Genomic DNA, 12,422 nt, shown 5'->3' with positions numbered 1-12,422 from the left:
CACTTAGTGAGATTGGATAACACTGGGAAAACGTACCCATTCCACTTGGAACAGGAACGTTGCTGAAACCCCATCGCTCCCGAAGGAGGTTTCGGAAGCACTTACACACATGAACAAAGGTGGAGGGCATCCTCCATCCTCCGGGGGAGGGAGTGGTGCGTTCACCATCTCCCAAAGAGCAGATCCCTCCATCTCTGTCTACGCCCGGCTCCACGCAGGGGCCCCCCTCAGCGACGAGCAGCTGCGATGTGACGAATTGCCTCAGTCTGCTTCTGTGGAGCCAAGAACTGCTGGGCAAAGCTCTCGACTGCATCGCTGAAGAGGTTTGACACAGGGGCATTGAGGAACCGTACTTTGTCGGCATCCCTCATGTCGGCCAGACACAGCCAGAGATGGCGCTCCTGGACCACAAGTGTGGACATCGCACGACCCAGAGAACTTGCGGTGACCTTCATCGCTCGGAACGCGAGGTCAGTAGCGGTTCGGAGCTCTTTCAGAACTTCTGGATCATGACCACCCTCGTTCAGGTCCTTCAGTGCCTTGGCCTGATGAACCTGCAGTAACGTCATAGCGTGTAAGGCGGAGACAGCTTCTCCACTAGCCGTATAATCACTGCCGGTCAGACCAGATGAATGCCTACAGGTCCGGGAGTGGACTTGCCCGCCAGGAGGAGGCGGTCTTAGGATACAACTTAGGAACCAGCAGGCATGTTTCTGGCAGTAAAAGGTGCTGTCCATGACCTGGTGAGATCCTCATGCACCTCCAGGAAGAAAGGCACCGGGGCGGGTCGCTGAGAACCAGCACGAGCCACCCCGAGAAACCAATCATCCAACCTCGAGGGCTCGGGACGCGGTGGAGGTTTCCACTCGAGCCCTATTCTCTCGGCGGCAAGCATAGCCAACATATCTGGATCCGATTCAGGTGTTGCCACCATCCCGGAGGGCGGCAGCGCAGCCAAATCTTCCTCTCCAGAGAGCTCTCCCTCTGATGCAGTGATCAACATCCGGTCGTCGGGAGGAGCACCAGAAGGATACCGCTGGTACGCTCTTCGAAGAGGGCCCAGTGCGTTCCTTTGGCGGCTCGACTGGTTCTGAAGCGCTAGAGGAGTGGTGGGCCCCCGAGGGTTGGTTCCCTGAGGGGTTTGCCACCACTGTAAGCCTCAGACCACCCGTGCTACTGCCCAAAGTAGTCCTCGCCTGGCTGCCGCCAGGACGAACACTAGATCGTGGCAGAGGCAACGGAGCTCCGCCCCCTGGAGGTAACGGAGCCTGGTCCGCAGCTCTGAGATGGTCATCTTCCCGCAATGAGAACATGACTCATCCATGAACGCCACCTCAGCGTGTTTAGTGCCCAGACACGCGAGGCAGCGATCGTGACCATCACCCGGCGCCAGGTAACGATGGCATCCAGAAACGCATGGGTGAAATGGCATCTTTAAAAAGACGATCCATCGTCTTTACAAAGACGCACCTGTGTACTCTTTTAGAGAAATTGGCTCTTTCAGGGAAATGCTCTTTTACGTGCTGAGACGCACAGAGGAAATGGCCACTTGCAGCACGACAGGGGGTATTGCAGCCTGAAGTGCACAACCCACTTGACACAGGAACGACCACCGATGAAGCGCCATCCGCCAACACAAAAAGCTCCCTAGAGCGCGCTGAACTCGTCGTCACCACGAAGATATTGGTAGGAGCAGAACGATGTTATCGCTCGGCTCCGAAGCGAAAAGCTGGTATGCGTTGCACCGGCTGCCTTTTTATGCTCACGCTGTGATCGAAGCGAGATCCCAATTCGTCGGTCACGACGTGACTCGTTTATAAATCACTCAATGGCCTAGGACCTAAATACATAGCAGATATGTTCACTGAATATAAACCTAACAGACCACTCAGATCATTAGGATCGAGTCGGTTAGATATACCAAGGGTTCACACAAAACAAGGGGAGTCTGCTTTTAGTTATTATGCCGCCCGCAGTTGGAATCAGCGTCCAGAAGAGATCAGATGTGCTAAAACATTACTCGCATTTAAATGCAGACTCAAAACTCATCTGTTTAGCTGTGCATTTATTGAATGAGCACTGTGCAATGTCCGAACTGATTGCATTATATTTTATGTATAATCATTTTCCATTCTTAACTGTTATAAATTCATTTTAAACCTCTTAAATAAATTTTTTTTTAAGTTTTTAAAAAAGTTTTTAAATTACTTGTTTTATTGTTATTATTATTTTCTTTTCTTTTATGTAAAGCACTTTGAATTACCATTGTGTATGAAATGTGCTATATAAATAAACTTGCCTTGCCTTGCCTCTGTAAGAGGGGCCACAAACACACCAATTGACTAAGAGGCACCAGGTCCTTTAGAGTTGGGAGGTGACAGCTCTGAAGGTAACCAGGTACCGATATCAGTTGACACTGGTAGAGACTCTGCAGAATCTGATGGTGTGACCCTGAATGTGGAGGCTGCAGATGAGCGTGTTCTGTCTCAGGGGTTAGAGACTGGTGAAATGCTGGTGAAATGCTGGTGAAGTACCAGTTCCAGCTGTGCGCAGAAGCAAGCGAGCGACTGGGGGTGTTCACACAAATCCTTTGCATGCACCCAGGTCTGCTTGTCATGCAGTAAGTGTCAGCACAGATATGGTGTCTCAAGTGCTGACCAGTATTGAAAGTGCGTTGTTTGAGAAGGCAATACAGGGTGTCATGAATACTGAACTTGTAATTGAGTAAGTCATCGAGGGCGCTAACTACTTGCAGGGGAGAATGTAACCGGGTGGTAAATAATATAAAAGTTGATTTCTCTCTTTGCATGTTTAAACTAGTTATTTAATCATTATTTGCTGTGTTCTGTAAATTAAAAAGTGAAAGAAAGAAAAAATTGTATGCCGGTATTTTCTTCAAGTTGTCAGTAGGTGGTGCTGTGTGCATTACGTATGGGAATATGTTACGTTACATTACATGTGATGTGCAGTGAGCAGTGCGAGGGAGACGTGCACTCTCTGTAAACGGTGACATATTTACGATCATCCAGTGTGTAGAGCACAATGTTGAGGATTTCAGCCCTCCTGAAGTGAACATGAGGTGTAAAGTAGGAGCTCATTGCTGTGTGAGTATTATTTCCTTTTATTCTTCGCAAGTGATGTGCACATGGCTACAATCCCTTTGGGTTACGAGTCCAACTCTCTAACCATTAGGCCACGACTTCCCCATAACAATATACTTATACTTATGTTATACAATATACAATATAACAATATACTTATGATGCTTTGTTTTCTTTGTACAAGCAGATTGTGAAACTAAAGCATGTAGTGGGAGGACCTGGAGGACCACTTATAGGTCTCGAGGGCCTTTCCTTTTATCAATAATAATGCTGAATGCTCAAGTGATTATAAGTTTCATTCACTCATTGACAGTGTTGGGAGTAACGCGTTACAAAAGTAATGCATTAGAGTCACAGATGACTTTTTGCTGTAACGTAGTAGTGTAAGGCATTACTAATCAATTTTCAGTAATATTGTACTCAGTAATGTTCAGTAACGCTTGCGTTACAACACGCTTTTAGCCCAAAATGTAATTGTTCAAAGAAAAAAAAAACAGCAAGACCGCGAGACATTAACGAATCAAAAATGCGGCCAGTAAGTTCTATTTCCTGTTCGTGGTCAGTCAATAGGCGGCTATTGACTGACCACGAACAGGAAATAGAACTTACTTACTGATGTAAAATGCTCTGCAGTACATTTTGTCATTTTAGAATGTTAAGTTCTACTTCTGTAGTTATTTTGGTGAAAGTAACTCAAAAGTAATACAGGAGTCATGTAACACATTACAATTCTGAGACAGTAATATTGTAAGGTAAGGAATTACTTTTAAATAACAGTAACAGGTAATCTATAATGTATTACAGTTTGGAAGTAACTTGCACAACTCTGCTCATTGATCACTGTCTTTCCTTTTATCAATGATAATGCTGAACGCTCAAGTGATCATAACTTTCATTCACTCATTGATCACACATTTTGACTCTTGTCTGCTAAACTCTAAACCTCTGGGAGATTCATCCTCTGCAGCAAGTTGCAGAGGCTCTGTATTTTTAACTATTTTAACCATTTTTTACACGTTATCTGAAAGTTCATTATAAATCAAACTACCAGAAGCAAAGACATGAGCAGCAGGTCACCAACTTCATCTTGAGTCATCAGAGTAATTTCTGCTGAGATTTAGTGTTTACTGCACATTTTACTGAGGACAAAGATATGTGTGACTATCAGAGAGATCTTACCACAGTATCTCCGGTTTACAGTGAGGATCCTGTAGTACATCAGAAAGCAGCTTCACTGAATCTCCTAGTTTATTCCCAGACATACTCAGTTCTCTCAGGTGTGAGGGGTTTGATCTCAGAGCTGAAGCCAGAGCAGCACAACCTTCATCTGTGACACTGCAATAATTCAACCTGTAGAGAACAGTGACACACTCTTCACTCTCTCAGATCAGATCAGTTTAGCTGTGAATCCATTATTAAACTTAAAGCACAAATCAATATGTTTGATGGATCATTGGACTGAGGTCTAAAATGTCACAAAACATGATCATAAATCATCCAAAGTCTTATTCAAGCAGGATAAATTATATTCCTTATATGCACTACATCTGTATATTATGCAAAATGCCTGTCTTATGCTAAATCTGTTTTAATTGATGACACTATTCACTACATAGCATGTGTGAGAGTCATATTTGATCTTACCCCAGTTTCTCCAGTTTACAGTGAGGATCCTGTAGTACATCAGAAAGCAGCTTCACTGAATCTCCTAGTTTATTCCCAGACATACTCAGTTCTCTCAGGTGTGAGGGGTTTGATCTCAGAGCTGAAGCCAGAGCAGCACAACCTTCATCTGTGACACTGCAATAATTCAACCTGTAGAGAACAGTGACACACTCTTCACTCTCTCAGATCAGATCAGTTTAGCTGTGAATCCATTATTAAACTTAAAGCACAAATCAATATGTTTGATGGATCACTGGACTGAGGTCTAAAATGTCACCGAACACAAAACATGATCATAAAACATCGAAAGTCTCATGAGCACTGTGCTAACTCCAAATGATTGCACTGTACGATATGTATCCTCATTTTTTATTCTTAATTGTTTTAATTAATTTTAAATAAATTTTTTATATTTTAAAACGTTTATTCTGGTTTCTTTTGTAATTTTGTCTGATGGGCTATGTGCGCTAAGTGTAAACAGATAATCGATTTAAAAGGTTTTTGCAAACACATGTACAAGAAACAAAGCTGGTCGCACAATTTTTTACTTTCTGTAATCTTGATTGACAGATGTCTCGTCCCATCAGTGATAAGTATTCAAATAGCAAACAATACCTACCTTTTCCATTTTGTCTGGATTTTCATTGTGTTTTCTGACTTGTTTTATGTTTAGATTTACCATTATGTTTATAATATATATATATATTTTTTTTTGCACGTCACATACAGTACACTTTACAGTATGAGTCATATATGATCTTACCACAGTTTCTCCAGTTTACAGTGAAGATCCTGTAGTACACCAGAAAGCAGCTTCACTGAATCTTCTAGTTTATTCCTAGACAGATTCAGTTCTCTCAGGTGTGAGGGGTTTGATCTCAGAACTGAAGCCAGAGCAGCACAACCTTCATCTGTGAAGGGTTTTTGTTAAATGTGAGCCAAAATCATCACAATTAAAATAACCAAAGACTTAAACTACTTCAGTCTGTGTGCATTGCATTTATTTAATACACGAGTTTCACAATTTGAGTTGAATTACTGAAATAAATGAACTTTTCCACGACATTCTAATTTATTGAGATGCACCTGTATGTTTGATGGATCATTGGACTGAGGTCTAAAATGTCACATATCACAAAACATGATCATAAAACATCCAAAGTTTCATTCAAGCAGGATACATTATATTTATTATATGCACTATATCTGTATTTTATGCAAAATCTGTCTGAAATGACAGTGCGAGTCATATATGATTTTACCACAGTTTCTCCAGTTTACAGCAAGGATCATCCAGTCCAGCAGAGAGCAGCTTCATACCAGAATCTCCTAGTTTATTCCACGACAGATCCAGTTGTCTCAGGTGTGAGGGGTTTGATCTCAGAGCTGAAGCCAGAGCAGCACAACCTTCATCTGTGACGCCACAATCAATCAACCTGTAGAGAGATGAAAATCATTCATGTGAAACTCTATCAAACAGCTATCAAAAAAAGCAATCAAAAAACTTGCAATTCCATTATAATTTAATTAATTCATACCATGAGAAAAAAATTGATTTCTAAATGTCAATTTATCCAAGTTGCACGGGCAAATAAAAAAAAAAAACACAAATAAAAAATGTTAAGACTAGATTAAATGACCATTTATCTATTAATTGAGGAAATTGTAATTGTATTATAATTGTGTAAAAATGTAATTATTGTATTAATACATTTAACTTTAACTTTAACTGGTTGAACATGATTAAAACTAATCCTCAAGCTGGACTGTGAACTGACAGATAGTTTGTGTGTTTTAATGTAAGTCTGAGTCTCGCTCTTGTCATTCCAGATGCCCTTCTGTAAAATGACAAAACTCAAAATATAAATAACCAAAAAATATAGTTAATAACTACCTTGTAGATTTCAATTGTTGTCTTCAAAAGTGTGTGTTCAAGTATGCTGCTGTTTTGCTCCATTAACTGATTCATCAAATTTGAGGAGATTTGAGCTGCTGTATATATGAGCTGCTTCTCCACTTGTTTGGTTGCTCTCGATTTCTGCTTGCTCTTTTATGCCAGATGAGAAATATTTACATTTCTTCTCTATGTTAATTTTGAAAATTTTAACAGGAAAACCTGAATTATTTATATGCAACTTCTCTGCCTTTGTTTGAATGCCTGAAGAAATCTTTTACAGTGTCTCTGTATTGAAAACACATCAAAATGCCGACCACTAAAATGCTAGCTACAGCACTGAAGATTTATGAGCTTTTAACTTTGATTTTCTTAAAGTTTTAACAGTGAAGTGATTGTTCTCAGTGATACTTACTGAACTGATCTGGACTCTTTAATCACAGGCAGCAACTTCTGAAGAACTTTCATATTTTCAGGATTATTCTGTTCTTTGACAAACCCAGAAGGAACCGCAGGAAAAGATCCAGATGTCCATTTTTACTCTGTAGAGCCTCATCCACAGCTCTCTGATGCAGCTCAGATAATGAAACATGTTTTGATGAATTGAGTTGAAACCAGTCCTTCAAGACGTCATTGCATTTGATGGCTGTGTCCTCTGTTGCTGCTCTCCTGGATTGTGTCTCAATCTGTCTCACCTCATGCTCATTACTGATCTCTCCACTCTCACTCTCTGTGATGTAGAGCTCTGTGTAGATCTCATTCAGGAGTGTTGGGTTTCCCTGCGTCGCTGTTCCCTCATACAGACGCTCAAACTTCTTCATCAGATTTGATCTAAACATGATGAGGACTTCATGGCTGGAAAATTAAAATACCACATTATTACATGAGTTACAGAGGTAAATGTACAGAGCAAAATGTCTTTTCATGTTTTCTGTGTTATGAGACACTGAACATATCATAGGGTTTATGAAATGTGCCAGTTATTAATGATGTATTTGAGTAATGTGTGATGATGCACTGCATTAAAAACTCCCACAGTTTACCTCACACCAGGATACGTGCTGTCTTGTGGTTGATTCATAGACTGGTCATATTTCTCACAGATGGGTTTTGTTTCTGATCTGGGTGGCAGGATTGACCTTGAATCAAGAATCAAACACTCTGACATTGGTGACATTTTTCTCATGACCTTAATAACAGTTGTGACTTTATTAAAAATGCACTTGCTCTATATATGTTAGTTGTCATTAGATTTAATTAATTTCCTAGCTAGACTTCTGCTCATATTTATTTATTATAGTGCTGTGTAATTACGACAGTTTAATTTATAATATTCTACTATAATCAAATCTTTTACAAAAATATAATACTTGAGGTTGAACCGCGTGTCATCTCTCTTAAAATTAACTGGAGGATCCAAAGAAGCGTCACTCCTCATAGACACACAGCTGGGCTCTGGTTCTGACTTCTTCTGGTGAACTGAACTATAACAGAGAGAGATTAAAGGTACACTAAGTACTTTCATAGACGTGTTTCTCTGTGTGAGCAAATGTTAAAATATCAGATGAAAAACTGAAATAATCACATGATAAAACACCATAACAAATATTTCAGTTATGTCTGTTAATGAAATATTGTACCTGAAATGTTGTGTATGATCTATAGACTCGTCACTCTTCATAAACACACAGCTGGGCTCTGGTTCTGATCTCTTCTGATGAACTGAACTATAACAAAGAATCCTTTGAATTACTGTATTTATATAAAATTTGATTAAAGGGGTCATTTCAATGCGATTTCAATTTTTCCTTTCTCTTTGGAGTGTTACAAGCTCTTGGTGCATAAAGAAGATCTGTAAAGTTGCAAAGACTAAAGTCTCAAATCCAAAGAGATATTCTTTATAAAAGTTCCAAATACACAAAATAATGTTCTTTTTAGCAGCATCATATGACCCCTTTAAAATTGTGATCTTTTCATTTTTACTATGTTGATACAGAAACCATAAACTAAAGTTCTTTCATAGACTGTCTGCCATAATAACTAATATGAATACCATAATAACATGAATACCTAATATAAAACATTCACAATTTGAGTTGAATTACTGAAATAAATGAACTTTTCCACTACATTCTAATTTATTGAGATGCACCTGTACATATGACACACAGCTCTGGCTCTGATCTCTTCTGCTGAACAGATTTAATGATGACATTCATTTTAATAAAGGACCTTTAAAAAAATCACTTAATAAGGAGGCTCTATGGTCTTATTGTTTTAAATAAAAATATAATTTTTAACTTGTCAAAAATAAAAAAGATGGCGGAAGGCCATCTTTCATTTAAATGAAAGTGATTTAATATAGTACGTTTTCAAAGTACCTGCATCCTGGAGAAAGCTCTTGATCTCGGGGTGTTCGTGTGTCTCCCATGATGCAGCTGAACAGACAGAAGAGTGAGATCTCCAACACTTACTCTGGGTGGAAATGACAAACTAATCATTCAGCTGAACGGATCCTGAGAGTCGGAGAAACAGCAGAACGACGGTGGCGTTCACTCAAACACGTTTACATGCTACCAAATAACCCGTTAGTAATCGGACTGAAAAACCTTCATGTAAACAAGTTAATCGATCCGAATGAGATTTTCTAATACGATCGCGAGAGCATGTAAACACTGGATTGGGTTGAAAACCGAAACTGAAAGGACTGCGAGTGCGCGATGACGTAGTAAGAGCGTAATGACGTATGACGCGCGGAACGAGCTGTTCTTCCTGTTGAATGAAGTGTTTATAAATGAGTGTCCTGTCATTATAAAGCTCTCTTTTCACTCAGTGTCTGTGAAGCGGAGCAGAACAACGTCCCACCACTGCTTGTTTCAGATTCATCCACAAACACTGGTTTTGGGCGTTTTTACTGCGAGACAATATAGCAGCACGACACAGCGGTTTATTTGCTCACTGTCGCCAAATTATGAGCAGACATGTATAAATATTAATTCTGCTGTTCAAAACAAATAAAGAAGCAGTGTAGGAGAATGGTTATTATGGGTGAACAGCGGGGAACTCTCTATATTGCTGCAGTGTGGGCATGTAAGAAATCAAGCCCGATGTGAAGCTTGTGGTATAAACGCGCACATCAAGCCATCACTTTATTTAGCGTTCATGTAAACAGTTACACTACATTCAGATTCAATAAGCTGTGCTGCTGTCTAGAACACAAATGCTCAGATTAACCTCAGACAAGAAACAGCGACGAGACACTTCATTTGCTCTCTAATGTGAGATTTCCTAACTTTTATCACTGTAACTTACCATAATAACCCAGATTTTACGTTTCTTAAGCACCAAATAACAATGATTTCAACACAATTATTTGACTGTAACTAGAATAACATTAGATTAATGTCTTACCACTGAATGAGGACTTGCTTCTCCTTTAATCAGGAAACAAACTCTTCTGGATAACATCATGTTCTCTTCAATTAGACGAGTCAAATCTCTCCGAAATCACAATATTTACTCTCGGATATGTATTAATAATAAGTAATTACTCAATAAAGAGAGCAATAAACGAATGTTAGTCAGTAAAACCAAGAAAGATACACGCTTTTTATTTGGTTCCCAGAAAATAACTAAATGGGAAACATACGGGAACTAAACGCTGGAGGACCGTCCTGGAGCAGCGGCATCACAACCGGGGGAAAGAGGGAGAGTAGGGCCCATAGCTGAGAGGGGCCCCACTGAACAGCAACTGCACTAATAGCAGTAATAATAACAACATTAAGAAAAAAAATAAAAATGAACTTTTTATTAATGAACACAGTAGCAGACAGTAAACGTGTTCTTGTTGATTGGAACTGGTTAATTAGTATCTGAACAATATGAACTGGTCATGTTTGACTAGCATTACAGCACAGCTTCAGTGTGGAGCTAATTCTGTCGTTCATGTGGAGAATTCCTTCAGCGGCCAGGATTTAGTGTGGATTTGCTGCCGGAGTCTGGAATATTCCTCTGCGAGAGCCTCAAACTCCTGGCCGTAGATCTGGAAGGAGGCCAGCTTAGACTCCAGCTCGGAGGATTTCAGCTCCGCTCTCAGCTTCTCCTGAAATCAGTGACAGATGCACACAGTAACTGATGGCTCTGGTTTGCTCAAACACTGTTTGAATGTAGATCTGACTCAGAAACACAGCATGCATTCAGAGATTTATGCCACAGTATCTTTTCCTTAAAACATGTGCAATGATGAATACTGCTAAATATGAGCAGGAGTGTGTATTAAAGTACATAGCATTTCCATAATTCCTTCCTAACAGACACTAGTCTTACCTTAATATTATTTATATACAATTACTTTATCACAACTTTCTTTTATTTTTATAATTTCAGTTTTCATTTGAAGTTTAGTCATTTTGATATGTGTTTGTCATTTTTTTTATTAGCATTTTGTTTTTTTTACTGATTTTAGAATAATTTTACTGATAGGGATTTTTTTATTTCAGTTCTAGTTTTTATTTATTTCCAGTAATTTCAGTGTTTCAACTTAAACTTAATTCAGTGTTATTTTAGTATCACTAGATACTATTACAGTTGTTATTAATATTTTAAATCAGTTTTTATTTTAAATATTTCTGTTTTCGTTTTAATTTTAGTAAGAAGATTATTCATTTTGTTTTTTGTTTTGGTCATTTCTATTCTATTATATATTTATTTTATTAGTTTTAATTCAGTTTTCAGTACATAAAGTTAAGCTAAATTAAAATGAGAAATGCTGCAATCAGCAACTACCCGAAATAAAAGTGTTTTTTAAATATTTTGTTTTATTTCAGTTAGCATTTATTTCAAGTACTGAAAATATTTTTCTCATTTTAACTTATTTCAGTTAATTGCTAAGGCAATATTTATAATGTTCTTTGAAGGTTAAAGGGATCCCTGGGTTTTAAGACTTGTATGGCTTAATATAACGTAAATGATGTCTCTTCCTGAAATATGTAGTAGAAGACCCATTAAAGATTTATGTTATTTTAAAAATCACATCGTTTTATACATATTTTGGACTATGGGGGGCGCCATTATTCTGATGATGTAAAATGGTTGCACTCGGTGAGCTACTGCTGCTACCTGTTGCTAATTTTACCACAACCCAACTCGGAATAGACAACTCGGAAAATAAAATACTGTTATGATGACCACAGCTACTGAAAGAGCTTACAGGTGGAGATGGATAAGCATAGGCTTAAACCAAATGCTGTATCAACGATTTTTTCCCCACATGGAGTCTAAACGCCCGGATCTCGAGGAAAATCTGCGCTGAGAAACTCCTCTAGCGGCCGCGCGTCATGATTAGCGTCGGCATGTTTACAGGATGACATAGCGTTTCTCAGCCGTTTGTAAGCTCTTTCAGTAGCTGTGGTCTACTAAAAGACTCAAAGGCATCAGGACTAAAGTGGAGTAAAAAAAGAAGCGGGTCTCTAGTAAGTTTTATTCGTCCACCGGCATCTTCCCATTCTTTTCTCCTCTTCTTGTGAAGTCTTGCATTGCTTCTCTTGTTGCCCTTCGACTGAAAATTACAACCAAAAGTCACACAATGTGATATCGTATCAGTATTTTATTTTCTGAGTTGTGTATTCTGAGTTGTGTTGCGGTAAAAAGCCAAAGACTATAGAAATAAGCGCCAGTAGCTCACCGAGTGCAACCATTTGACGTCATCGACGCAGAATGTACTGTGCACATAAAATAATGGCGCCCCCCATAGTCCAAAAACC

General features: G+C 39.2%; 1 protein-coding gene and 2 long non-coding RNA genes across 3 annotated transcripts in view; all 3 read right to left on the bottom strand.

Annotated features, from left to right (window-relative positions):
* Positions 1-2,704, bottom strand: part of LOC107734419 (uncharacterized) — an 11,522-nt gene extending 8,818 nt beyond the window's left edge. The window contains exon 1 of the long non-coding RNA XR_001639090.1: positions 2,694-2,704. This is a non-coding gene — a long non-coding RNA (uncharacterized LOC107734419). The remainder of the gene's footprint in view (positions 1-2,693) is intronic.
* A 4,420-nt stretch (positions 2,705-7,124) lies between these two features.
* The window catches only part of LOC107734407 (uncharacterized), a 53,943-nt gene continuing 48,645 nt past the window's right edge, over positions 7,125-12,422 (bottom strand). The window contains exons 6-7 of the mRNA XM_016546359.1: positions 7,704-7,799; positions 7,125-7,515 (exon numbers count right to left, since the gene is read on the bottom strand). Of these exons, the coding sequence (XP_016401845.1) occupies positions 7,125-7,515; positions 7,704-7,799 (487 nt within the window). The remainder of the gene's footprint in view (positions 7,516-7,703; positions 7,800-12,422) is intronic.
* On the bottom strand, positions 7,968-9,358 carry LOC107734420 (uncharacterized). Its single transcript, XR_001639091.1, has 3 exons — positions 9,042-9,358; positions 8,301-8,387; positions 7,968-8,144 (listed from the first exon to the last, which is right to left on the bottom strand). It is a non-coding gene; the product is annotated as an uncharacterized LOC107734420 (long non-coding RNA).

The sequence above is a fragment of the Sinocyclocheilus rhinocerous genome, unplaced genomic scaffold, assembly GCF_001515625.1.
Source record: "Sinocyclocheilus rhinocerous isolate Xijiao unplaced genomic scaffold, SAMN03320098_v1.1 scaffold1632, whole genome shotgun sequence".
NCBI lineage: Eukaryota > Metazoa > Chordata > Actinopteri > Cypriniformes > Cyprinidae > Sinocyclocheilus > Sinocyclocheilus rhinocerous.
This window is presented reverse-complemented; position numbering and strand designations above follow the sequence as displayed.